Consider the following 27,071-nt stretch of genomic DNA (forward strand, 5'->3'; position numbering starts at 1 on the left):
CTGCAAAGGCAGGGTTTTTTTTCTGACATTTTGAACTGCTGACTGAAGATATCACCGAGAACAGGAAACGGCAGTCTGCCTGCTTTGCAATTTAAACTGTCACACAGGAACAGGGTCACAAAGTAAAAAGGTAATTTTAGAAATGGTTTTAGGAAGTTATTCTTCACGCAGAGTAATCATCCCAAAATAGACTTCCTAGTAAAATGATGGAAGTGATAGCCATCAATAAATTTAAGGAACAATTGGACATTGAAAAAAAGTAGGCCAGAAGGTGTTTCTGGATGAATGAATGAATTTCAGCTGAATGGTCTTCCTCGTTCTTAATTATTCTGTGACTTTGCGACCTTGAGAAATATCACTCTTGTTTGGAATGAAAATGTAAAATCTTTTGTGATTTAAAAAAAAATTTTGACACCACCATGCTCACTGTTAGAAACTTGCAATATTTCATTGAATGAGAAACTTACAAGAGATATGAGAATGGATACAAAAAGAAAAGCAAAAGCAAATGAGAGTCTGAGAAACAAAACAATAAAACAAAGTAAGAATGTACAGTAATTATCTAATGTTTTTCACAGCATTAGGATATCTCAAAGTGCTTCACATCAATGCATTATTTTATAGTTATTGTTATTACGTAGACAAATATAGCAGTTAACTTGTGCACAGCAAGATTCCACAAAGAGCAACGAGATAAAGAGCCAGTTAATCTATTTTGGGGGTGTAAAATGAGGGATAAATATTGGCCAGTCAACTATACTGAATACCATGGGATCTTTTTCATCTACCTGGGCAAGTAGATGTGGCTTTGGTTTAACGTATTATCTGAAAGTCAGAATGTGACTAAATGGGACATTATAACATTAAATTAAAAATTGCCTACACATCACTTGAATGAAAAGAATAAGTAACATTTTTTAAAATCCAGCCTGAAGAATGTTAAATTGCTGTGTGAAAAGACATATCTTAGCTGTTAATGTCCTTTTCTCAGGAAGAAAGACTGAGTAGAGGTCTTTACATTTATGAAAGGCTTCAATAGAGCGGATACAGAGAGAATGTTTCCTCTTGTGGGAAAGAGCATAATTAGAGGCCATCAATATAAGATAATTGCCAAAACTGCCAAAGCTTAAATGCCTTCTGAATGCCCTTGCAAGTCAGGCAGTTCAAGGGCAATTAGAGATGAGCAACAAATGCTGGTCTTCCCAGCAATGATCACATCAAAGAATCCCATCAAAGAATTTTTAAAATCCATTGGGAATATAAAATGATATAACATAATAGTATTTAAGGGGAGGCTAAACAAGCACTAGAGGGAGAAGGGAATAAATGATTTAGATAGTAGATTTGGATGAGGGAAGATGGATGCAGACTTGACTGGAGCATGGTTGGATAGGACTGGTTGGACAGAATGACCTACTTCTGTGTCGTATATTCTGTTTAACCCTATGTAAAATGTTGTTAAGACCATGTATCACAGCCAAATCAACGTGAACACCATGTGAAAACTACTACATAGTCCTTTTTTGTAATTGTTTGTAGTATTTACAGCACTAAAACATTTGGACCAACAGGTTCATGCCAGTGTTTATGCTCCACAGGAGCCTCCCCACAGCTTACTCCATCTAACTGCATGGTGAGATCCTTCATATGTTGTACCATCATATGTTTATCTAGCTTCCCTCTAAATGCATCTCTGCTAGTTGCCCCAACTACCCCTCATGATAGCAAGTTCCACACATTCTCTAACCACGCTCTGGGTAAAGAAATTTCTCTTGAATCCCCTATTGAATTTATTAGTGAATATCTCCACAGAATCACAGAATCTTCTCAGTGCAGAAAGAGGCCAGTCGGCCCATTGAGTCTGCACTGGCTCTCTGAAAGGGCATTCTACATAGTCCCACTCCCCTGCCTTATCTCTGTAACCTTACACATGCTTTCTTTTCATATAACAATCCAATTCCCTTTTGAATACCTCGATCGAACCTGCCTCCAACATCCTCTCAGAAAGTTCGTTCCAGACTCCAACTGCCCTCTGGGTGAGGAATATTTTCCTCACTACACTTTTACTCCTTTTGCCAATAATTCTGAATCTGTGCCCTCTAGTTCTTTATACTCTCTTGATTGGGAACAGTTTCTCACTATTTACCCTGTCCATACCTGTGGTAATCTGAGGTGTAATACACCTTTAAGAGACTGTGAGTAGATTGGCCACGTGACTCTAAGACCCAATAGCTGTGTAGCACGGGCTACCAGGTTAATGTTGGTCTAGAGTAGGGTCTGGCTGGAGAAGCACACATCATGTTAATGCACTGTTGTTTATGTAAATAAATAGTATGTGCTTCATTTCATATTGGTCTCTGTATCTGCCATGTATTGTAGTCGACTCACCAGCTCACTTCAAAAAAAGCATTCCAGAAATTGCAAGTACTTCAATTCTAATTAAACACAAAAGCAACAGTCCAACAGGTGAGGTTACTTTCCAAACATTTGCGAAAAGCAAAATTCCTGGAGTTTTAAATGGTGAGGTGGGTGGCGAGATAGGTGTGCAACTGGTTCACAAAGCGACCTATAGTTAAAACATAACAACTGGTGACGAGGCAGAACATCACCAGTCGACGACACCAAGGAAAGCCGCGAAAACCCAACTGTACTGAAGTAACCTTGCCTGCAGGCTGATTGGAAGTACATTACTATTATAAACCCTCACCGTAGTCATTGAAGACATCGCCCTCCAATATGCCACAATTTGGCCACACCGAACCTTTTAATCAAACCACCTGGTCTAATTATATTGATTAATTATATTCCATAATGCGAAATTGTAAAGAAAGATTGAGGCCAAAGTTCAAACAAAAAGGCAGAAGTCGTGAAATTTATATAATGGAGGAGCCTGAAGAAGCAGAGTCAGATAATTACTCCCTGCACAATTTAAAAATGGGTAAAACAGAGTCAATCTACATGACAGTAGAAGTCAGCAGAAACCCCTTCGAATGGGGGTGGATACAGGCGCATCCACGACTGTCATAGGGGGACACGCGTTTAAGTATCTGAACGGAGGGGGCCAGTTACTAAAGCTGGAAAACTCAGATGCCAGACTAAAGGCATATACTGGCAAGTGAGTGAAAGGTACATGCAAGATTCCAGTACAATACAAAAGCCAGTCTATAAATCTGCCCATCATGGTGATAGAAGGCAGAGGACCGAGTCTCCTCGGAAGAAACTGGTTAAGAGAGATCAATCTTGTGAGATTACTGAGTTCTCAATCAGAAGCAGGGAACGTTGCTGTTTGGAAAAAGGAGCATGTAAAGACTCAACGAAAGGAACTCGTAGGGCTGATGCTTCAGGACTGAGTTCAAGTTGAAGTCAGTAACCTCCAAAAAGAAAAAGAAAAGCTGCTGAAGGACTTTCGCATATTGCAAGATTCCCTCAGATCCCAATTTGTACCATTAAAAAGGTATGAGGAAGAACAGAAAGAATTCCTCATGTTTCTGGTTGAGATGAAGAATCAATTAGCTGAGAAAGCCCAACAATACTTGACTCTCCAGGAAACAACTAACAAATATAAAAAAAGAAATGGAAGAACTGAAGAACCAACTACATGGAAACCAGAAGCCTTAAGAATAGAGACCCCTGAGTTTTCAAAGGAGCTGACAGATGAGGAAATGTTCAAGTTCTCTCAAGTTGAGCTCATACCTGAGCCTAGTCTGGCCAATAGGGAATTTGAAGAGGAAGATGAGATGAAAGTCAGCGCTGCCAAGAAGAAAACCCATCAAAAGAAGACAGGTAGAAAGAGAAAGCGAAATTACTAGCAAGGCCCTGAAATTTTCTTTTACACAACAGGAGGCCGATCATTTTGTGTTGCATTTAGCCTTGCCCAAGACCCTAATCCTCAGAACCTTCCTGGCAGTTGCCTTTCATATTGTTGAATTAGGAGGGGAGGGGCAGCAGGAGTGCTTTCAATGAGGCCCGAAAGAGGATGAAAACATTCCTGTTGGAGTCTACACCACAGGTAGAAGGAACTCCTCTTGTTTTGGAAGTACCTGCAGAAACCGTTGAGCCTGAGAGAGTCAAAGAGGCAAACTTGCAGGTTCCTACTGGGGAGCCTAGTGGACAGATAACTCCTGAGAGGGAGGCCTCAGATAAACCATCCGAAGTCGTAGAACTACAATGGTCAACACATTTGAAAAAGCCTCCAGAAAGACTGAATTTGTAAATAGTTTATTGACGTAAATAGCTAATACATTGTAAAATGTACTTTCAAGTAAAGGGGGAAGGATGTAGTAATCTGAGGTGTAATACACCTTTAAGAGACTGTGAGCAGATTGGCCACGTGACTCTAAGACCCAATAGCTGTGTAGTGTGGGCTACCATGTAAATATTAGTTTACAGTGGGGTCTGTCTGGAGAAGGACTCACCATGTTAATGCTCTGTTGTTTGTATAAATAAATAGTATGTGCTTCATTTCATATTGGCCTCTGCATCTGCTGTATATTGTAATTGACTTACCTGCTGACAGATAAGCGTGCAACCCCTTCATGAATAAAGTGACTTATAAAGTGAGTTAAAACATCACAATACTCCTCAGGATCTTGAATACCTCTATAAGTCTCCTCTCAGCCTTTTTTCCAAGGTAAACAGCCCCAACCTCTCTAATCTATCCCCATAGCTACAGTTCTTTCTCCCTGGAATCATCCTTGTGAATCTCCTGTGTACTCTCTCCAATGCCTTCATATCCTTCCTCAAGTATAGCACCCAGAACTGAACTCAGTACTCCAGATGAGGCCTAACTTATACAAGTTCAACATGACCTCCTTACTCTTGTACTCAATGCCCCTATTAATAAAGCCTAAGATACTATATGTTTTATTAACTGCCCTGTCAACATGCCCTGCCATCTTCAATGACTTGTGTACATATGCACCGGGTCCCTCTGTTCCTGCACCTCCTTTAGAGTTTCTCCCTTTGTTTTATACTGTCTCACCATATTCTTCCTGCCAAAATGAATCACCTCACATTTCTCTGCATTGAACTTCATCTGCCCAGGATGTCTACCTTACATTAAAGCCCCTGAGTCTGAGCTCACCTGCATGTGAAAACCTCTTCTTTATGCGTATTCTATTAAACCCATTTGTAATCTTTCAAAACTTAAAACCCCCCTCAGTCTCCTTCCTACAGAAAAGAGCCCCAGTCCAAATTTGGACCCGGCCATCCTATGGAATTTACAGCACGAGTCAGGCCATTCGGCCCCAAACGGCCTATACCAGCCTCCCGCCACCCCCTCTTCATCTCACCCCATCTATTCCTTTCTCCCTGATGGCGTTCGCCAATTTTCCCTTCGATGCACGAGTTATCCACAGAGAGGGATGGGTCATTGTTCTCAGGTTTCAGTTAACCATCTGTGAGAGTAGGTTTCTTGAAAATAAAATGTTTCTTCAAGAGGGAGGAGGGAGGAGGGAGGGGGTTAAAAAAAAATCAGATGGGAGTTGGTGGGCTATAGGAGTGCTGGAGATGTTTATTTTGCAGTGGTTGAGTTGGTTGACTTGACATTGCTGGCAGGTTAAAAATGGCAACATGTTTGTACCGTGTTGCCAGTGCTGACGTCCGAGGCAGTAACTTGTTGCGTCGTGTCCTGGTAACAAAGTATCGGCGCAGAGGCAGAGAGGAGCTGGTCTCAGAGGTGGCGGTGAGCGGGCTGGATGTTGCTTCAACTCGCAGTCAATTCAACCTCCCACAAGATGGGTGGAGGTTGCTGAGGTGGGGGGGGAACGTTCCATCATTCCCCCACCCCCACTCCGATTAAGAAGGTTGAAAATATTATTTTTTTTATTTCTTTTTTTCTCAAAGAAAACAAAAGCTCAGCTGGGAAAATAATGACGGTGGCGAACAGCGGTGACAGCGAGAAGAGTAACTTGGTCAGTGCCGACACGGAGAGAGAACAGGAGATGTTTCCGGGCGCTGCGGACGGCCACTGTTCCGGCTCAAACGGGGAGGTGCAGCCCGAGACGCCGATGGAGGCTGAGCCGCCGGCCGGAGGGGCCGCGAGCTCCGGGCAGCCCCAGCAAGTGCACCTGCGCTCGCAGCTGGACGACCTGCCGACCTCCACCATCGCCTGCAACGTGGACGAGCGGGTGTTCGTAGACGCCTTGTACCGAGTAAGCGCTTCCCCCTCCTTTTCTATCTGTGCACCGAAACACTAGGCCCCGGAGTCTGAGTCAATGTGAGTGTGTGTGTGAGAGTATGTGAGAGAACAGCAGCATTCAGCCAGGCCAGCAGGAAGAATCCAGCTCACTGCTTCATTCACACCTGCCAGGACTTGCTGCTACCGGACAAGGCTTAAAATAAACTATACCTTGTTATTTTCCCCCTTTTAAAATCCTCATACTTGGTTACAACAACGTCATTAGAGTTATGTAATCTTGCAGCAAAAAAAAACTCATTCTGGTGTTTTTGAGAGTAACATGCAAGATAATTCTCTCTTTGAACTATTTCCACTCTCTTCATCTTTTTATACATAAAAGCTCCCAAATGTGTCCGGTGCCTGTATCGAATAATGCTGCAAATCTGACTTTTTTTTTGATTTGCAAATGTAGAACTTTCTGGTACTCTTTCGAGTTATCAACAGTCACAGATTGCAACTCTTTTGAGTACAATCACAGTTCTTGGTTTCCAGGAGTGGGACATGAACCCACAACCCTCTGATTCAAAGGCGAGGGTGCTATGGACTGAGCCACAGCTGACACCTCGAAATACCTTACTCCAGGCTAGTTAGTGATAATTGAGAAGTGGTATGGGAAGGAAAGAAAACAAAGTTAACTTAATGGGAAGTCTTTTTTTTCTTCCTCCAGATACTCTTGGTACTAGTTACAGTTTAATATAAAGATTTTTTTTCATGTTTTGATATTGTACTGGCCCTGAGAACCTGAAAATATGTTCCTGTGATTCTTATGGATTATTAGCTGTGGGAGCTGAAAGGTTCTTGTCTGTGTTTAATCAATATTGGTCAGTGAGTTGAAAATGCACAAGTTCTGTTTGCCTGAAGATTATCTTGTGCCATTTGTACAATGTAAACATAAAGTGGATTATTAATTTCATATTTTGTCAGCATGTACCCACATCTATGATGTTCTTAGCTTTTTGCTACCTTTGACCACTATTTCCTAACCCATTGACTAGCTCTTTATCTACACTGAGGATACAATTTGTTTTTCTAGAATGAACTTTCTCTGAATACATTGCAGGAAAAATTGTACTTAAACCAATATACATTACTACTTCTACTTCTGCAATAAGCTTGGTTCATCGTGTTCCTGTTACTAGTGCCACCACTGACCTATAGCTATCAGAATTTCATATTCTCTCCAAACCAGATTTAGAATGAGATAAACTATATTTGAGCTATTGGATACATTTTACAGTTCAAATGGTCAAAAGTGTGCAAATTATACACACTCACCATTACACTTTATTGAAATCTATTTAATAACCACTGCCGATTAGTTTTAAGTTAGTGCAGTTGAATAAAATGATAAGATTGGGTAATTTTTTAAAAACTCTTCACTTAACTGTAAAGTCTTTGCCACAGGATTTAACATTTTCTGGGCAAGTTGATGGTTTGTTTTATTAGTTGTGATTTTAACGTTTCATTTTAATTAGTTAAGTGCTGTCATAGCACAAGTACCAGTTTCAGACTTGTATCTGCTTAGAATGCATCAGAGTTGGCAGACGTGTATTCGTTTCACTTTATTCTCCCTGTCAAGCAAAATAAAACTCTGCACAAATGCAAGCAGACATCACAAAACTCAACTTAACCAATGTTTGAATGTCAGTTAAATTTTAATGATGGTGAAGAGCTGATGGGACATTGGGCTCTCTGCCATCATCTTAAAAAGGTTATCGATTCATTTAAAGTTTACTTCGTACTGATTGTGATTATAGTACAGCCAGTGCAAGGCAACTGTTTCTGTCCAGTGACCTCACTCCATTTATGGAAATGCAAAATGCCTTTCAGTTCATCTGTGGCACTCCTGCCTGGCTCACATTTTTTGTCCATGTGCAACTGCTCCAGGTTTTGCGTTGTTGGGAACTTACAGTATAACTGGCCTGTGGGAAAAACTGGGTTAACTTGATAATGTCTTGTTCCAAATAACTGCTATGTTGTTATTTAGTGCATTAGTTACATTAGTGTACAGTGTACATGTAAAAGCTCTGAGGATCATTCCGAATGCTATTGGAGATCCATAAGTAAAGGAAACAAATTGTAATAACTTAAATATGTGGAGCTTTACTTTTGCGAGTGAGATGCATCAAAAAGTGCCTTTTTTCACTCTACTCAAATAAGGGAGACTTCCTGCAGGATTATTGGATGTAAACAGCAGCCAACATGGAATCAGAAGGGGAAGATTTGGTCCAATCAAATCTCCTTGACTTTTTTCCTAAATGGACTGTGGAAAGCCCCATGACCTTGTGTTCCTTAATCTTCAAAAATAAATGTAACAGTGGATACAAATTAAAGTGTTGACAATTCAGAGTAAAAACTTGGGAAAGGGTAAGGTATTGGTAGATTAGGAAGTAGCACATCACATGTATAAATGTCTCAAGGAACAATGTTAGAAACCTTTCAAATTGGTGTTAATGATATGGATTCAGAAACTGAATTTACAGATTATATCAGATTGAATCTAAGAAGTGAGCTTGGAAACTACAAAGAGTTGGGCAAAATGTATGTGGGCAGATTAATCACAAGTGAAATTCAACATGAAAATGTGAAGTACTACAGATAAGAAAGTGAATATATGAACAGTAAGCCATTCAGCCCAATGACTATGCCACAATTCAATTAGGTCATGGCTGATCTGAAGCTCAACTTTTGCTCCATATTCCCTGATAACCTTAGATTACAAAAATCTTTTTGATCTCCAAATTGATAATTTTAATTGGCTGAGCCTCAAAGCCATTTGGAGAAGAGAGTTCCAGATTTCCAACTTTGTCTGAAAAAGTTATTCCTGAGTCCACTCCTAAATGGCCGAGTTCTAATTTTAAATTTGTCTTTTTACTCAGGGTTGACCCACCAGAGGAAGTATTTTCTCCATATATCTACTTAATCAAATCGATCATTTCAAATGCCTCAATTAGATCATCCCTCAGCCTCTAAACTCAAGGGAATACATGACAACATTATGCAACCTGTCCTCATAATTTAACCAGTTAAGCCATGATATTGCCTGGCAAACCTGTGCTGCATCACCTCCAAGGACATTTCTTTCGATTCAGTTCCTAAAACTGAATGCATTACTCCCAACTGAAGCATAATTTCCTCATTTTTTATTCCAATCCTTTTGGAGATAAAAGGCCAAATTGCGATTTATCATTTTTTTGATTACTATTTGGATGACAGAATTACTTCATGTGTAGTGTTGAAGTAGCTCAGGATGAAGTTGAGGGAGATCTGTTGTGGTGAAATTGACAAACACCTTGGAGACTCTGGTACGGTTCTCGATTGTTTACTCGAGTGAACGCTGGGAGAGCCTGCCTTAGTCAATCCAATCTGAGTCAGTACTCGGCCCTCACTTGTCTTTCATATATTTAGTCTCTGTTCTTTAGTGACTGAGGATGTGTTCTTTGTCACATAGGCTCACAATCTATCACAATAGATGCAACAAAAACAGAAAATGCTGGAAAAACTCAGGTCTGGCAGCATACTGTTGACAGGGCCCTTAACCGTGTCCCCAATGTAGAGGAGACCAAATGGAGACTGGGTGACTGCTTTACAGAACACCTTCGCTCAGTCCGCAAGAGTGACCCAGACCTTCCTGTCACTTGCCATTTCAACACACCATCCTGCTATCATGCCCACAAATCCGTCCTTGGCCGGCTACAATGTTCTAGTGAAGCCCAACGCAAACTGGGGGAACGGCACCTCATCTTCCGATTAGGCACTTTAAGGCCTTCCAGGCTTAACATTGATTTCACCAACTTCAGACCATGAACTCTTTCCTCTATCCTCACCCCTTTTTTCGTCCCCTTTTTTCTACATTCATTTTTATCTTTTATCCACTTATTTTTACTTTTATTCATTTATTCATGGTTTTATCTCTTTTTATCCCCTCTTCTATCCCATTTTCTATCCTCCCCCTCCACCCCATGCCCAAAAGGTCCATCTGTTACATGTTCTTGCTGTTTTTTTCAGAGTGCTGGCCCTTATTCTGCTATTATCACATCCTGCTTTCATACCTTTGCTACTATCAGCAACTTTTTTAGACCTTACCATTACTGTTAATGTTCCCTTTGTCCTTTTGTTCATGACATCTTTGTCAATCCCTCCTTTGTCCCCACCTATCGCTGGCCTTCCATCCAGCTTCACCCGCTCCACCACCCCCCGCCCCACCTTAATCCGTGTAAATTTTATCACATTTCCACTTTTCAGCTCTGAAGAAGGGTCATACGGACTCGAAACGTTAACTCTGTTTCTCTCTCCATGGATGCTGCCAGACCTGAGTTTTTCCAGCATTTTCTGTTTTTGTTTCAGATTTCCAGCATCCGCAGTATTTTGCTTTTACAATAGGTGCAAGGCGTTTCAGATCAACTGTCCCGTTTTTGCTGTGTATCTTAGTATTCCAGTGACTGACACCCCGTTATCTATAAACACTATCGTGCTAAGTGTTGTAGATCAACTGTTTCATTTTGCTTAGCATTCTAATGACTGACACCTACCTATCTATAATGGCTGGATTCACAACCGCTTCAGGCTAGTCTGGGCTAGTTTTTGCTGTGAGCTTTGTCTTAGTGAACATATGTCAAATATCCCAGCAGCCTTTGCTTTACAGGCTCATTCCAGATACCTAATTCATGGCTAAAACGAGTGCTGTCATGCTATGCTACTGCTATCCTAGGTTATTCTTGTACACTGTAACAGATTTAAGGGACCTTATTGGACCCAATACTCAGCAGGCCCAATCATTGCGAAGCAACAATCAGCAGAACAAGTAGAATGATGAGTGTTCTGGTGTAAAACAAAAAAAAAAGGCCACAAGACTGATTCCCAGACTCTGAGTTATGATCAAAGACGGGAAATGTTTGGCCTTCATAAACTTCAGAGATAATCTTGCATGTAACATAGAAAACTTATGGCACAGAAAGTGGCCAGTCAGTCTGTTGTGTTTACGCCAGCCAATAAAGAGCTACATAGCTTAATTTCACTTCCAGGTTTTATTCTGTAGTTCTATACATTGGAATACTTTAAGTGTATATCCAAGCATTTTTTAAATATGATGAGGGTTTTCTCTCTCCACCACCATTTCAGGCTGTGAGATCCAGACCCCCACTACCCTCTGTGTGAAAAGATTTCTCAACTCCCCTCTTATCCTGCTAATTACTTTTAAGTTTATTCCTTCTGGTTATTGACCTGCCTCTGCTAAGAGAAATAGATCTTTCTTATCCACTCTATCTAGACCCTTCAATGTTATACACCTCAATTAATTCTCTGCTCAATATTCTCTGTTCCAGAAAGAAACGGCCTCAATCTTCCCTCTGAGCTAAACATTTCCATTCCTGGCAACATCTTCATAAATCTCCTGTGTATCATCTCTAGTGGGGTCACATCCACCAGTACAATGGTGGCCAGAACTATACACAATTCTCAAACTGTAGCCTAACTAGTGTTCGTTATACAGTTCTAACGTGACACCCCCCCCCCCCCCCCCCCCACTCCCCCCCACACCCCCGTTCTTATATTCTATGCATCGACCAATAAATCCCATATACCTTCTTAACCACCTTATCTGTCTGTCCTGCTACCTTCAGGGACCAGTTGATGTACACTTCAAGGTTCCTCTGTTCTGCTACACCTTTTGGTAACCTACCAATACTTATGTATTCCCTTGCCTTGTTTGCTGGCCCCAAATGCATTACCTCACATTTCTTCAGATTGAATTCCATTTGCCACTTTTCTGCCCATTTGACTCGTCTATTGATGCCTTTCTGCAGTCTGCAGCTTTCTTCCTCATTATTAGCCCCATGACCAATCCTTGTATCATCTGCAAACTTCTTCATTATGCCCCCTGCATTTAAGTTTAAATCATTGATCTAAATCTAAAATCTAAATCATTGTGCAGCTAAGAACCTAGTACTGAGTCCTGTGGAGTCCCGATGGAAACAGCCTTCCAGTCACAAACACACCATCGACTATTACCCCTGCCTCCTGCCACTGAGCCAGTTTTGGATTCAAGTTGCTACTTGCCCTTGGGTGTCCCATGGGCTTTTACTTTTTTGACAGTCTGCCATGTGGAACCTTGTCAAAAGCCTTGCTAAAATATATGCAGACTACATAAAATATACTGCCCTCATCAGTCCTCCTTGTTACATTAAAAAAATTCAAACAAGTTGACCTGATTTTTCCTTAACATATCGATACTGACTGTCCTTGATTAATCCATGCCTTTCGAAATCACAGTTTCTGCTGTCCCTCAGAATAATTTGCCCAACACCCAGGTAAGACTGATTTCCTTGTATTTACTCAGTCTATCCCTTCCTCCCTTTTTAAAACAATGGTACAATGTTGGCAGTCCTCCAGCACCACACCTGTAGCAAGAGAGGATTAGAAAATGGTAGTCAGAATCTGTTTTTTCTCCCTTTGCCTCTCCTAGCAGCCTGCGACACATTTCATTTGAGGTCTGGTAACTTATCCACTTCCAAAGATGCTAAATCCCTTAATGTTTCCTCTCCCATCCATTATTTCACACTCCATCTCCTTAATTACAGTGTCTGCATCATAATCCCCCCACCCCCCCACCCCAGTTTTGTGAAAACAGACGGAAAGTATTCATTAAAAACCATTCCCACGTTCTCCGCTCCATGCACAAATTACTATTTTGGCCTCTAATTGGCTCTACACTTTCCTTATCAACATCCTGCTGTTTGTATATTTATAAAACATCTTTGGGTTTTCCTTCATTCTACTTGCCAATATTTTTTCATGCCCTCTCTTTGCTTTTGGAATTTCCTTTTTAATTTCACCTCTGTACTTTCTGTAATCCTCTAGGCTGTCTGCATATTGAGCTCTTATTATCTGACATAAGCTTACCTTGTTTACCTTATCCTACTCTGTATTCTCTCTGCCATCCAGTGAGGTCTAGATATTGGAATTTCACCCTTTTTCTTGGTGGGAGCATCGTTCTGAACCCTCTCTGTTTCTTTCTTGAATCATGCTACATGTCACAGATTTACCTTCAAGTAAGCTTGTTTTTCCGTTCCAGTTTTGTAAAATCACACCTCAGGTTAGTAAAATTGGTATTTCCTCAATTTAAAACTTTTACTCTTGGTCTTTGTCCTTTTCCAGAACTACATTAAATCTAACTGAATTATGATCAATGCTGCTAAAATACTCTCAATGTATCCCTTCCATCTGCCCATCTTCATTCCCTCAAACTAACTCCAAAACTGCCCCCATTTGTGTTTGCTACGTACTGGCAGAAAATGGTCCCCCAGAATGCATTTTAAGAATTCTGTGCCCTCTATAACTTTAACACTGATTTTACCTTATGTTATTATTAAAGTAAAATCCCGTACTATTACTACCCTTTAAGCTCCCTCACCTTTCAGCAATTTGCCCACATTTTTACTCTTCACTTACCCCCTGGCTGTATGCTCCGAGTAATATGATTGTCCTCTTTTGGTCCTCAGTTCAACCCATATGGTAGAAGGATAATCAAATAATGTCGTTTTGTCCCCCCTCACAGCTGTAATTGTTTCTTTAATGAATAGTGCAATCCCCCCCCCACCTCCTCTTCTATCCAGTTTGAAAACCCTGTTACCAGAAATGTTGAGTCATTGTTCCTGCCCTTTAAGCCATGTTTCAGTAATAGCTATGATATACTTCCAAGTGTCTGTTTGTGCCCTCAGCTTATCAGCCTTACTTACTAGACTCCTTGCATTGAAGTATATAACACTAATCACCAACCAACTAGTTTGATGTCTATTTTCTAGCCTTTGTTTTCTTTGCCTTCTGAACTCGCTTACTAACTTTCTACCTTCTATTCCCAGTTTTGCTTTATTCCTTTCTGGATCTATACTCAGGTTCCCGTCCCTCTGCCAAGCTAGTTTAAACCCTCCCCAACAGCAGTAGCAAACCACCCCGCTATATCATCAGTCCTGGACCTATTGAAGTGCAACCTGTCCATCTTGTACATGCCCTACCTCCCCCAGAAGTGCTTCCAGTGCCTCAGGAATCTAAAGCCCTCTTTCCTGCACCGCCTCTCTAGCCATGCATTCACCTGCACTATTCTCCTATTTTTGTACTCTCGGGAGTGTGGCACTAGAAGTGATCCAGAGATTGCTACCTTTGACGCCTGGTTTATTAATTTCTTTCCTAATTCCCTAAAATTTGTCTGCAGGACCTCATCCCTCTTTCACTTGATGTCACTGGTACCAGTATGGACCACTACCTTTGGCTGTTCACCTTATCCCACCACCCTTCAGAATGCTCTGCAGCAACTCAGTGATTTCCCCGGCCCTGGCACCATGGAGGCAACACACCATCTTGAATCGATGTCTGCAGCCGGAGAAATATCTGTCTATTTCCCCAGTTATTGAATCCTTCATCTGTTACTTCTCTGACTTTCCTCTTCCTCTTAATTTTTTTTTCATTTTCTATAATCTATAATTTCTTTTGAGTTTTTTGAGCACTAAGCTCTGCCTTTATTATTTATATTGCTTAATTTAAATTACTGGATAACTCCTGTGACTTGCGGGCAATTGGGGATGGCCGGTGACGCCCACATCCCTTCAAAGTATAAAAAAAAATTAAGTATGAAAAAAGACCCTTTAAATTGCCAGAGGCATACAGTAAAGGGGGGGGTGTGGGGAATTATGGCCCGCGGGCCACATCAGGCCTGTGGGAGCTCCTGATCAAGCAGAAGTCATTCAAGGTAAGTTAACTAGTGATTAATGGCCAGAGGTGGGAGTTTCTCGAAGAATGTGGCTGCCATGTTAAAGGATGTCAGTGTGGAGGACAGCACAGGTAAGTGTGCATTCAAGATTGCTTGTGAGATAACTGAGGTTTCAATTTGCATTGTGGTTTTCCAAATATACACACTGGAATTTCGATATTTCAACTTATTTTCATTTGGGTTTTAAAACTCTTATTTTGAAAAGTGAAGTCGACTCTATGTTTTGTTTCCCCATTTTCCTCATTTCCTTGTCTTACGGTGCTGATTCTTGCTGAAGCCTAGTGCTGTGGGTGCTGGCAGTCCTTCAGTACCTTTTCAGGGCAGCCAGTTCTTATATGATGCACTGTGCTTGTTGGTTGGCTGTGAGTTCCCAAATGTCCGCAAGGTGGCCAAAACATCCCTGTTTTGTTCGGCCCCACCTGTGTGCGAACACAGGTTTTCCCTGTTGGAATACAACACATCTCACTACCGATCCCAGTTAACTGATCAGCCTCGCAGCTCCTTAATGCGGGTTTCCGCAACAAGAATGACACCGAACTCTGAGGCAATAGTAAAGAGGGGTAACCAACTGCATTGTTCTCATTAAGTCAAGAGGACATGAAAAAGGGCTGTGTTTGGTTTATTTATTGTAATGCATGGTTACGATATAATTATAATAATGGTTTTATGTTAAATTCTTTGATCCTTGAGCATTTATGCCCCCCAACTGCCTGCAATGTCCATACCTAGATGTGGCCCGCCAGCTGAACAGATCCTATTACAAAGAGATAAACAAATAACCTGGGCTGACGCTTATGTGAAATATTGGGAGAGTACTGCACTATTTTTTTTGAGACTTTAAACTGATTAAACTCTCAGGTGGACAACAAAGACCCAGTGGTTTTAGTGATAGAAGAGTAGAGGATCTCTCCCTGGGCAATATTTATCTATCAACGAACAGAAAGCAGGTTATCTGGTCATTTATCTTCCTGCTGTTTGTGGGACCTTGCATATTGGTTGATGCACTTCCTTACAACAGTGACTACATTTTAAAAGTACTTAATTGTGTTGGTTGTGAGGCTTTTTGGGTCATCCTGAGGACTTGAAATGCGATTCTGCTTGTCTTTCTTGAGCTGGGGTGGATTGAGTCCTTTCCTCATCTGCAGCTCTCATGTCAGTGTCTCTAGGCAGTCATAAGTGAACTGATGAACAGCCCCAATGTTGTAGTCCATAACCACAGAACTGCCTTTGTCAGCCTCTGCCCAGCCCTTGAGCAAGAACGCGTGTGACTACAATCTACATTTGTGAAAATTGTGATTTTATAGATCAAATGGCAATTTTGTTCTTTGTTAATTCTTTAATGTGATGAATGGTATCTGAATTTTCAGACCCGTATTTGGCCTGTGGACCTGAATAATAGATGAGGCGAATTAGCTTTACAGAAATTTGCAAAAGAGAAATGGCTTTCATGGCAAAATTGTGTTTTTTGTTTCTTATACCAGAAAATGTTACAGACTCTCCTTTGTAATGTTTTTATATGATGACCTAGTGAAATACTGTAATATCTATTATGTATGACTTCATTAAAGCTGCATGGCGCCACAGTTCGGCTAGTTCTCAAGGTAGTCGTGCTTTAAAGAGGAAATCAATTGGTGGATAATCCTTTGCCAGAAGCATTTTTTAAAATTCTATCGGGATGTGGGGGTCACTGGCTAGGCCAGCATTTATTGCCCATCCCTAATTGCCCTTGTTCAGGGGGCATTTAAAAGTCAACCACATTGCCATTGGTCTGGAGTCACATGTAGGCCAGACCAGGTAAGGACAGCAGATTTCCTTCGCTAAAGGACATTAGTGAACCAGATGGGTTTTTACGACAATCGGCAATGGTTTCATGGTGATCACCAGACTTCTAATTCCAGATTTTTATTGAATTCAAATTTCGAACCTGGGTACCCTGACCATTACCCTGGGTCTCTGAAATGCTAGTCCAGTGACATTACTATTTTGCTACTATCTCTCCCACTTTATGCAGACAAGGGCAGGACCTGATAGTGTTTTATGCAGTCCAGCCAGCGGGAAAGAAACTATGATTCATTCTTTAAAAAAGTTAAAAGTACAGTAAGCTTTGTGTTATCCAGCACATTACCAACCGGAATTCTCTACTAACTGGGATTTCTGATGTTCCCCTAATACGACTTGTCACTTTACCAACCGGAAGCAATTAGGAAGTTATCCAGAACCCATATCTATATTCTATTATTTTATACTTTGATTTATGTTTTCATGTTGAAGATTATAAGTAAAAAGAATACTGTTCTTTACTTCCTCAATACATGCATATTAGTTCATGCTACAAGTATTGTGCTGTATTCCATTGGTAAATGGAACTTTCCATTAACCAGCACCACCCATTCTCCATGCATGCTAATTAATAAAGATCCTACTTTAACAGGTTAAAAAATAAAGTCAATACTGTAGATTTCACTCCTTTACAGAACTTCATACATCTTTCACAGATTGAAGAATAACAATTTGCTGAGAAGATGTTTCCCCCTGTTGGGGAGTCTGGAACTAGGGGGCACAGTTTAAAAATTAGAGATCTCCCATCTAAGATGGAGATGAGTAGAACTTTTCTCTCAGAGGGTCGTTACTCTGTGGAACTCTCTTAACCAGAGAGCACTGGATGCTGGATCATTGAATATATTCAAGGCTGAGTTGGATAAATTTTTGATAGACAAGGCGTCAATGGTTATGGGGGGGGTGGGTGAGGGGGGTGGTAGACAGAAGAGTGAAATTGATCCACAAGCAGATCAGTATTGATCTTATCGAATGGCAGAGCAGGCTCGGGTTGAGTGGCCAACCCTTGTTCCTAATTCCTGTGTTCTTGAAACTTGGATGTGTATTAAACAGTGAGGAAGATAGTTATAGGCTTCAAGAGAAAGACATGCTGATGGAATAGGCAGACACATTGCAGATAAAATTCAACACGGAAAAGTGTATGGTGGTACATTTTGGTGTAAGGAGAGGCAATAGTGCTAAATAGTACAATTTTAAATGGGGTGTAAGAAGACAGAGACGTGGGGGTGTTTGTGCATAAGCCTTTGAAGGCAGGTTAACATAGCAGTTAATAAAGCCTTTGCAGCCTTGGGTTTTATAAATAAAGGCATGGAGCACAAAACTGGGAAATTATGTTAAAGTTATATAAAGCACTTGTTTGACTCCAGCTGGAGTATTGTGTCCAATTCCTGACACCATGCTTTTGGAAGGACATAAAGGGTTTGGAGTGGAGACACAAGAGATTTACTTGAATGGTTCCAAGAATTAGTGATTACGGTTATTTGAATAGACTGGAAAAGCTGGGGTTCTCCTTCGAGCAGATACGGATGAGGAGATTTGGTAAAGGTATTTAAAATCATGAAGTGTTTAATTTAGATTAAATAACGTGAAACTATGACCATTGGGTAAAAATAACCAGAGGGTACAGATTTAAGATGATTGTCAAAAGAACCAAGTGATGCGTGGAAAAAGTTCTTTACCCTGTCGTGTGTGTTATAATGATAAAAAGGGCACCAATCACTCATAAGGGATTGTGCAAAATGCGTTGTGAGTTTATTTATTAATTCTAAGCAGATGTGAACAGGTATACATGGACGGAAAGCTTGAGGACATCACAGCTGTATATCTGTGTCCGCTGCAGGCCGAAGTGAAACTGAGGCTGGATCACATGACACACTTCCCTTAAAGTGATGGCATGTTGCTATCCCTTAAAGGCATATTACAATGTATGCAATGAGTGGTTAGGATTTGGAATGCACTGCCTGAAAGGGTGGTGAATACAAATTCAATAGTAACCTTCAAAATGGAATTGAATAAAAACTTGGGGAAGACGCTGCAGGGATACGGAGAGAATCGGGAGGTGGGACTGACTGAATTGCTCTCTGGATTAAATGGTGTGGTCTCAATGGGCTGAATGGACTGTGTGTGTGCTGCTCTATCCTAAGAACACCATCCCACTGAAATTCAGCCAGGAGTAAATTTATAAATAATTTATAAACCTAAAGTTACCTATGGAACAGTGTTATGATCCTTTGCCAGGCCCCAGGTCATGAGAGGAGATCCGGCATTTTGTTTAAAGTAGACGATGTTTGAGATTCAAGATGCTTATTAAGTGAATAAAGCCACAAGATTCCATGGGTTTGGAACAAAACTAAACTTCAGAAAGATAAAACAATCTACAATATCTATCTACTCTAACATTCAGAGTAAATATGACATACATGTGAATTAACAGGCAAACTGTAATCAGACACACCACACTACACAATAAATGACATATGCGACCAAACCCAACTCCATGGATTTCTCAACAACTCACCCAGACGTTTGTCACATTGTGAATCAACCAATCTCACTAAAACTCTGTCTTTTTGATGAGGGTTTCTAACCTCCACATTTGAAGTTGTTGCCTTTGAATTCTCTCCTGAAAGTTACTCGCACTCGAGTCGGCTTCAACAATGGCCCACCTCGTAGGGTTTCAACCTCCCCTTCCGCGATTCCTTTCTCCTGGATTTCCGAGTGTACTCGAGCATCATCTTACAAGCACCAGGCCATGGTATGGCCATGGGTAACTTTAGGTTGATAAATTATTTAGAAATTTACTCCTGGCTGAATTTCAGTGGGATGGTGCTCATAGGATAGAGCTATTCAGTCTATTCAGCCCATTGAGACCACACCACAGAATTTCAGACCTTCGGCCACGCCAAGCAGAACACCATGGCTCTAAAGGGGTACCTTTGCCCCAACGACTCTCAGTACAGTGTAACCAACCTTCAGCTGCCTTCTCGGAACTTCAGGGCTTCTCGTGAGCCCCCTTCACTTGAAGTCTGACCCTGCAGCTCTTTCCTTAATTTGGAGCCTGTTTCTCTGCTCTTTTCCCTTAACTTAATTGGAACCTGTTTCTGTCCCCTGTCTTTTATCCCTGCCTCTGGGGCACTTGCTGGGAATTTTTCCCTGTCACTCTCTCCCTTGACCTTTTACCTGGGACACTTGCTGCTCGTGGCGCTCAGCACCCGGTCAGGTTTTCACGCCATTCTGTTTTTTTGCAATGCACAGGCATGCAGGGCTGGCCCTGGGCTCGAAGAACATAAAAAGGGTAGTACTGCACATGTGCAGCCGGTTCCCAGCCGGCAGCACAATGGTCGCCGGGACTTGGAGTTCCCAACCTCTGAACTCAGCAAGGTAAATATAGGTTTCATCACAACAGCGAAATTTGATTTTTCCTTTCCCACAAATGGAAAGACTTTCTTTACATCTACCCTATTAAACCCTTTGATTATCTTAAAGACTTCCATTTTTTTTCCCTAGTGTTCCGATCCTGTTAAGAACCATTAACATTTAAAGAAGAAATCCAAAGCCCCCAGACAGAACTACCCCACAAGATTTCAAGGTTTTAAAAAAAGCAAATTTTATTAAAGAAATTAAATTTAACAAAGTAGCACTATTAACTTAACACTTAGCTTATAAAGACTTATGCTCTAAACTCAGGTCTACTTTCTGTTTCCTTCTCAAGAGTTCCTTTATCTTTTGAAATCTTTTAAGGCTCATTCACTTTTCCTGAGACCAACTCAAAAGGTCTATCACCGCTCTCCAGAATTCACTCCTGATCTCTCTTCAGTATTCCAGCTATTTGCCGAGGTAAAGATTTACCTCGGGGGGTCTTTCTGTTGGGACACGACTCTGGATCCAACAGGTCAAACACAGGCCACCCCGTGACTCCTGCGCAGTGGCTTAAAACATCAGAAAATACTCTTGGTTTCCAAACGTCAACAAGTTTTGCCTGCTGGTTATACCGTAACTGAATTCACAGAGATAAACGCAAAACAAAGAATCACACTAAGCTCCATGCATCTCCATGGCTATGTGACACATATAGCCTGTTCCCTGGTAGAAATGCAGATTAACTATCTTTTAATTCCAAAGCTTTCCTTAATTTTGGGAAACCACATGAATAACTTCTATCTTTTAATGGAATAGCTCCAGACCATCATGTCACCTGTTCTTTAGCTAAGTAACAGATCTGCCTTTTTATGATCTTACCTTTTTAGCTGTTCACTTCTTAAGTCAACATAACCCCAAAGCTTTAAGTGTAATAAACTCCCAAGCATTTTTGAATTGCATTTACTTCAGGGTTGCTCATCAGTTTCTACCATTAAAGTTTTAATTCCTGAAGCTCAAAGTTATATTCTAAAAAATATTAATTATGAACTAGATATTTGCAGCACTAGAAAAAACAGCCCCAGTCTGTTCAGCTTTCCCTGATAAGTATATCCTCTTATAATGTATAATCCTTGTGAATCTTTTTTGCTCTACCAGATTGACTATCCAAGATCTGACTTGATCTCCAGACAAAAATAGATTGATGCAGCTTCTTTTTTGTTCATACCACAAGAATCCACAGCAAATATACAATTGAATGGGAACTTCTGATCTACGGCAGACATGTCCTCAGCACACTGAACATGGCATCACTCCATGCCACTCTGAGCTGCCTCAAATTTCAGAGCCAAGTCAGATCCCAGGGAGATTCAATATGAATCATAATTAACATTTGTAGCCCCTTTAATTGAGATCCAGCATTTGCTCTGTGTCATGCAATAGCAGTTGACCTACTCCTGCTACAAAGATAGAATCATAAAGTTTATGGTACAGAAAGAGGCCACTTGGCCCATCGCGTGTATGCTGGCTCAGAAACATGCCACCCAACCTAATCCCATTTTCCAGCATTTGGCCTGTAGTCCTGTAGGTTATGGCACTTCAGGTATAGAGATAAGATATGAGCCAACAACTTGAGGACATGAATGTTTGATAATAGCAGCAATAAAGTAGAGAGCTTCAATTCTGTTGTTCACTATCCCTCTGGTTCTGTCAAGTGGTGGGAAGCCTCCTAATATTTGCCTGTGTGCACAAAAAGGGCACTGGGAATAAGTGCTTTGGCTTAAGATATCACAAAATCATCATCACCAGCCTGTGTTTTAACAAACACTGATATTATCCAACATTTTTTTAAAAAAGTTAAATTTAACACAGACCCTCAGTACTGACTAACTACTTGAGGTCAGTTTCTGAACAGTTGATTGTACAAGTTCCCTGACCTTCAAGGGAAAGACAACTATAGCTGGACACATTCTAAAATGGTGCTGTCACTAGGTTTATTTAGTGTATTGGCTTAAAAAAAAGCTTAAAGCCAAGAGGCTTTGATATTGAGCTGTGTGCTTCTTACGTAATACTCTTAATTCATCATTTCATATTACTGTACTGCCAGCAGCAGACCTGTGAGTATTCATCCCTCACAGCCAAAGCAGGACTTTAGTTCATTATCGGGATTTTTCCTTACAAAGTTCTTTCCTGATCACCAACTCACAAAATGAAAGGAAGGCTAAATGCTATTGGACTATTTGTATGTATGTATGTATGGACTAAGTTCAGTTTAATCCTGTAACCATTGGGCTCTATCCAAACCAATAGGTGACCAGTCTGTGAAGACTGCACATTCAGTTTTGTGAACTACCTTCAAAACCGATCTCTCAAACCCAGGCTGGATTCCCACTCATATATATGTCATTTCAAAGTTAACTGATTTACAGCAATCAATTTAAGTATCCTCTGTACTAGACTGCTTGTGTACCCTCAACTGTGCCATAGGCAGTGCAACCCCAGATTTATCCCCGTCTTCATCTTTGAGCTGCAAGTCGACCCTGTGGAACCAGTAACACAGCCTAATATAAAAGCAAAATACTGAGAAGACTGGTTCCAAAGAGGAGTCATTGGACTTGAAGCTTTAACTCTGTTTCTCTCTCCACAGATGCTGCCAGACCTGCTGGGTATTTCCAGTACTTTTCGTTTTTATAACACATGCAGTCTTTTATTTTCACCTCCCAATTCTTTTGGAGAACTTTGGCCTCATTTTATCCATAATGAAAACATGGCATTTGAAAAACTAAATTAGCACCTTGTACTAAATAAATCTTTATATCCTTACACCTGGGACATCCCATTGTTGAAGATCAAACCAATAAAATGATAAAGTACCCATTACCTCTTAAAACATGATGATCTGGTAATTCTTGGGCCACAGATTGACCATCCCCAGTATTCTTGTTCCATCTTTCATATAACATTTATGTCAGCCTGTACATTATACATCAATACATTAAATATCTGCAAAATGAACAAAAACATATACAATTACACAGCTAAGCGAATGTGAGTAACTAATTTAAGCAACTCCACTTTTTAAAAATTCTCACCCGTGTTTTCAAATCCCTTTATGCCCTTGCTCCTCCCTATCTAATTAATCTCCTCCAGCCCCACAACCCTCATGAGATATCTGCACTCCTTCAATTCTGACCTCTTGCATCTCTTTAATTTTAATTGCTCTACTGTTGATGGATGTGCTTTCAGCTGCTTAAGGCCTAAGCTCTAGAAATAAACAGCTCTGCCTCTAGCTATCTTTCCTCATTAAAGATGCTCTTTTAAAGCTACCATCATCTGCCCTAATATCTCCCTATATGGCTCTCTGTCATGTTTTGTTTGGTAATGCTCCTTGGAACATGGCACTATTTAATTCAAGTTGTTGTTGCTACACAGCCTGATGGTACCTATCCTTCTACTATCGAATGACTGTAAGAATGCCCTAAAATTCAGTAAGTTACATGCAATGGGTATGTTAGCCCAGTGGTTATGGGTACTGGACTAGCAACCCAAAGGATGAGAGTTCAAATAATCCCATGATTTCGATAAACCTGGTAAATTATGGGCTGGCACCAGAAAAATTACTATAAAAGCTGCCTGATTGCCATGAAAACTGAACTAGGTTTACGGATAAATTTTTGAAAGTGTCTGGTCATATCTGATCCACATGTCACTCCAGTCCCACGATACATAGTGTCATAGAGCTAACAGCATGGAAAGAGGCCCTTTGGCCCATCGTGTCCACGCCGGTCATCAAGCCCCTATCTACTCTAATCTCATTTTCCAGCACTTGGCCCGTAGCCTTCTATGCTATGGAATTTCAAATGTTCATCTAAACACTTCTTAAATGTTGGGAGGGTTCCCGCCTCTACCACCCTTTCAGGCAGTGAGTTCCAGATACCCCCCACCCTCTGGGTGAAAAAAGTTTTCCTCAAATCCCCTCTAAACGTCCTGCCCCTTTCCTTAAATCTATGCCCCCTGGTGGTTGTTATTATTACATGGTTGACTTTTTTGCAAGAGAGCTAGGATGGACAATAAGCACTGCTTTACATATATCATCTACATCCCGAGAACAAATATTTAAAAGAAAATCAAACCTGGGCAATGATCTAATGACCAATTTCTTGTGCATCAGTTGTTCATAGGAATGGTCTTTGGCATTGCACTTGAGAGAACAATTGGGTAAAACTTGCATGAGAAGGTTCACTCGACTGATTCCTGTGATGAGGGGGTTAACTCATGAGGAAAGGTTGGGCCTGTATCTATTGGAGTTTAGCATAATGAGTGGTGATTTTATTGAAACATACAAGATCCTGAGAAGAATGGACAGGGTGGAATGTTGAGAGGACGCTCCCCTTGTGGGAGACACTAGAACTAGGGAACACAGTTTAAAAGTAAGGGGTCTGCCATTTATGTTGAAATGAGAATTTTTTTTCTCTAGGTTGGCCTGTGGAATTCCCTTCTTCAGAGAGCAGTGGGGGCAGGGCCATTGAATATATTTAAGGCTGATTTAGATAGATTCTTCATTGACAAGGGAGTCAAAGGGTATTGGGGGCAGATAGGAAAGTAAAGTTGAGGCCTCAATCAGATTAGCCATGACCTTATTGAAAGGCAGAGCAGGCTCGAGGGGCCGAATGACCTACTCCTGCTCCTAATGCGTAGGTGCGTATATAAATGTTGTTTAGGCAAGTGTAGGATGTACTGAAATCCATCCCTGCAGCTGATAAAGATTCTAAACGAGTAAAGTCCTGAGCAACTGCTTGGACATCTTATCACTGTTATAACTGAACCAATCTGCAAAACTTCCTCAATTCAGCAATGTTTGAAGTGCAGTTTTTAAATGTTACTAAAAACGTTCTTAAAGTCACAACAACCAAATGATCTGGACGGGAAGCTGGAATGAATAAATCCTGAATTTCAATTCCTTAAAGATTTGCAGCAAATCTCAGCACTTTTGGATAGGTTTCTTAAAATTCCCCCAAATAATGCCATGCATCTAACTTCAATTAGTCCCCAAGTAACTGTATTTTTAATCCTGATCTACAGCCCTGGAGTATTTTTTACATGAATGGGGAAGTATATGTATTGTACCAGTTCAAAATGGATACAAAAGCAAAATACTGCGGATGCTGGAAATCTGAAATGAGAACAAAAACTCAGCAGGCCAGGCAGCATCTGTGGAGAGAAACCGAGTTAACCTTTCAGTTCTGATGTAAGGTCATCAACCTGAAACGTTAACTGTTTCTCTCCACAGATGCTGCCTGACCTGCTGAGAAATTTCCAGCATTTTTTGTTCTTAGTTCAAAATGGATGTTTCAGTAATTTTGTCCTTTTCTGATTCAACCAATCATCTTTCAATAATGAGCTGATTGCCCTACACAGGTCCCGAGTTGCCCCGGTACCTCGCGTTTAAAATGCACATGCTTGTATTGAAATCACCCCAGGGCTCGCCTCCATAACGCTGTAATCCTTTCTAGCAAACCTCTTCCATTTCCCCTCCACCCCACCCATTTCTATTGGCAGTTGTGCCTTCAGCCACCTAAGCCTTATGGACAAGAATTTGCTCCCTCTCTCCCTTTTAAATCCCTCTGTAAAACGTATCCCTTCAACCAAATTTTTGATCACACTTCCTAATATCGCCTTCCTTTGCTCGCTATCCATTTTTTTTTAACCTTGTGCCCTTTGTGAAGTGCTTTGGGACATGTTTATATGTTAGGGGTGCTATATTAAAGCAAACTTTAAAAAGGCTAAGAAAAGTTAGTTCACTGCCTCGCCCCCCACCTCTATCGTGCACACCAGGTCAGCTAACTTTGTCGTATGCTTCAGATTATTTGTTTTTTTCTCGTTAGTGCAAGAAGGTTTGAGCCCTGAATCGGAAACCAGTTTGTGTGAGAGCAGCAATTTTGCAGCATACAAAAGTGAGGTAGGGACTTGTGGGTAAATGTCAACTTGTTCCATTTGCATGCAATATAATCTCTTAATGTTAGCAGTGCTTTTCTGACTCTAGAGGGACACCTTCACATGCAGTTTGTTCTGAGCTATTAACTCTTAAAACTTAAAAATATTGGAAATCTGAATCAAAACCCTGTAGGTACATGACTGACCAGACAGCATCTGTACAAAGAAAATACGTTTTTAACATTTTGGATATTATCCTTCGTCACAACTGAAAACTGAAAAGTAAAATCCTTCAGCCTTGAGGGCAGAGGGGAACAACAAATACTTGAACCAGAGGTTAATTTTTGCAAGTGAAGTGTTGCAAAAAGCAATGGTCCTTTCAGCCCACTTCTAAGCTTGACAGCATTGTTCATTGTTTACAGCTATTTCTGGAGGACTGGCTTGGTAATATTTTTGTCACCGTGGATGAGTGTTTCAAGATATGAAACATTTTCCTCCTCTTGTTTTCTCTTTTGGCACTCACAGCTATATTGGAAATATCTAGGTCAGGCACACTATTGGCTTTCTGTTGAACTATTTTCTGCCCAACCATACCTTCAGTCTGATGGCAAAGATTGAATCCATGGAATTCAGGTCAACTTTACAGCAACAAAAATTGGACTGAGACTTGATTTTTAAGAGATTTTTTTTAAAAATCAGTCCAATGAGTTCCAGTGCCATTTGGGACTAACCAAACTGTCTCGTCTTACCATGGAAGTTTGTTTATGTTGTCTTGCATCTTGTTAGATTTAGTGAGGGGGTGGGAAGGTGATAAGAAAACTTTTGCTTGCCTGTAGAACTTCACAAGATTCAGTTAAGATTTTTTTATGTTTTCCTTTAAAATAAACCTGCTGGAATCTTGCCGTGGCCTTAAGAGTAGTAGCATTGCCTCAGTCACATTATTCACTCTAATTTCCTTTTGTTACTAAGTGACCTCAAAACTGCACCGGTCTGTATCCATCA

At 40.8% G+C, this 27,071-nt stretch overlaps 1 protein-coding gene across 1 annotated transcript in view; it reads left to right on the forward strand.

The window, feature by feature from the left end:
• Positions 1-5,669: 5,669 nt before the first annotated feature.
• Positions 5,670-27,071, forward strand: part of LOC144691770 (calcipressin-1-like) — a 70,494-nt gene continuing 49,092 nt past the window's right edge. Inside the window, exon 1 of the mRNA XM_078560219.1 lies at positions 5,670-6,152. Coding sequence (XP_078416345.1) covers positions 5,871-6,152 — 282 coding nt within the window. The 5' untranslated portion in view covers positions 5,670-5,870. The remainder of the gene's footprint in view (positions 6,153-27,071) is intronic.

Source organism: Cetorhinus maximus, chromosome 16, assembly GCF_964194155.1.
Source record: "Cetorhinus maximus chromosome 16, sCetMax3.hap1.1, whole genome shotgun sequence".
In the NCBI taxonomy this organism is placed as follows: Eukaryota; Metazoa; Chordata; class Chondrichthyes; order Lamniformes; family Cetorhinidae; genus Cetorhinus; species Cetorhinus maximus.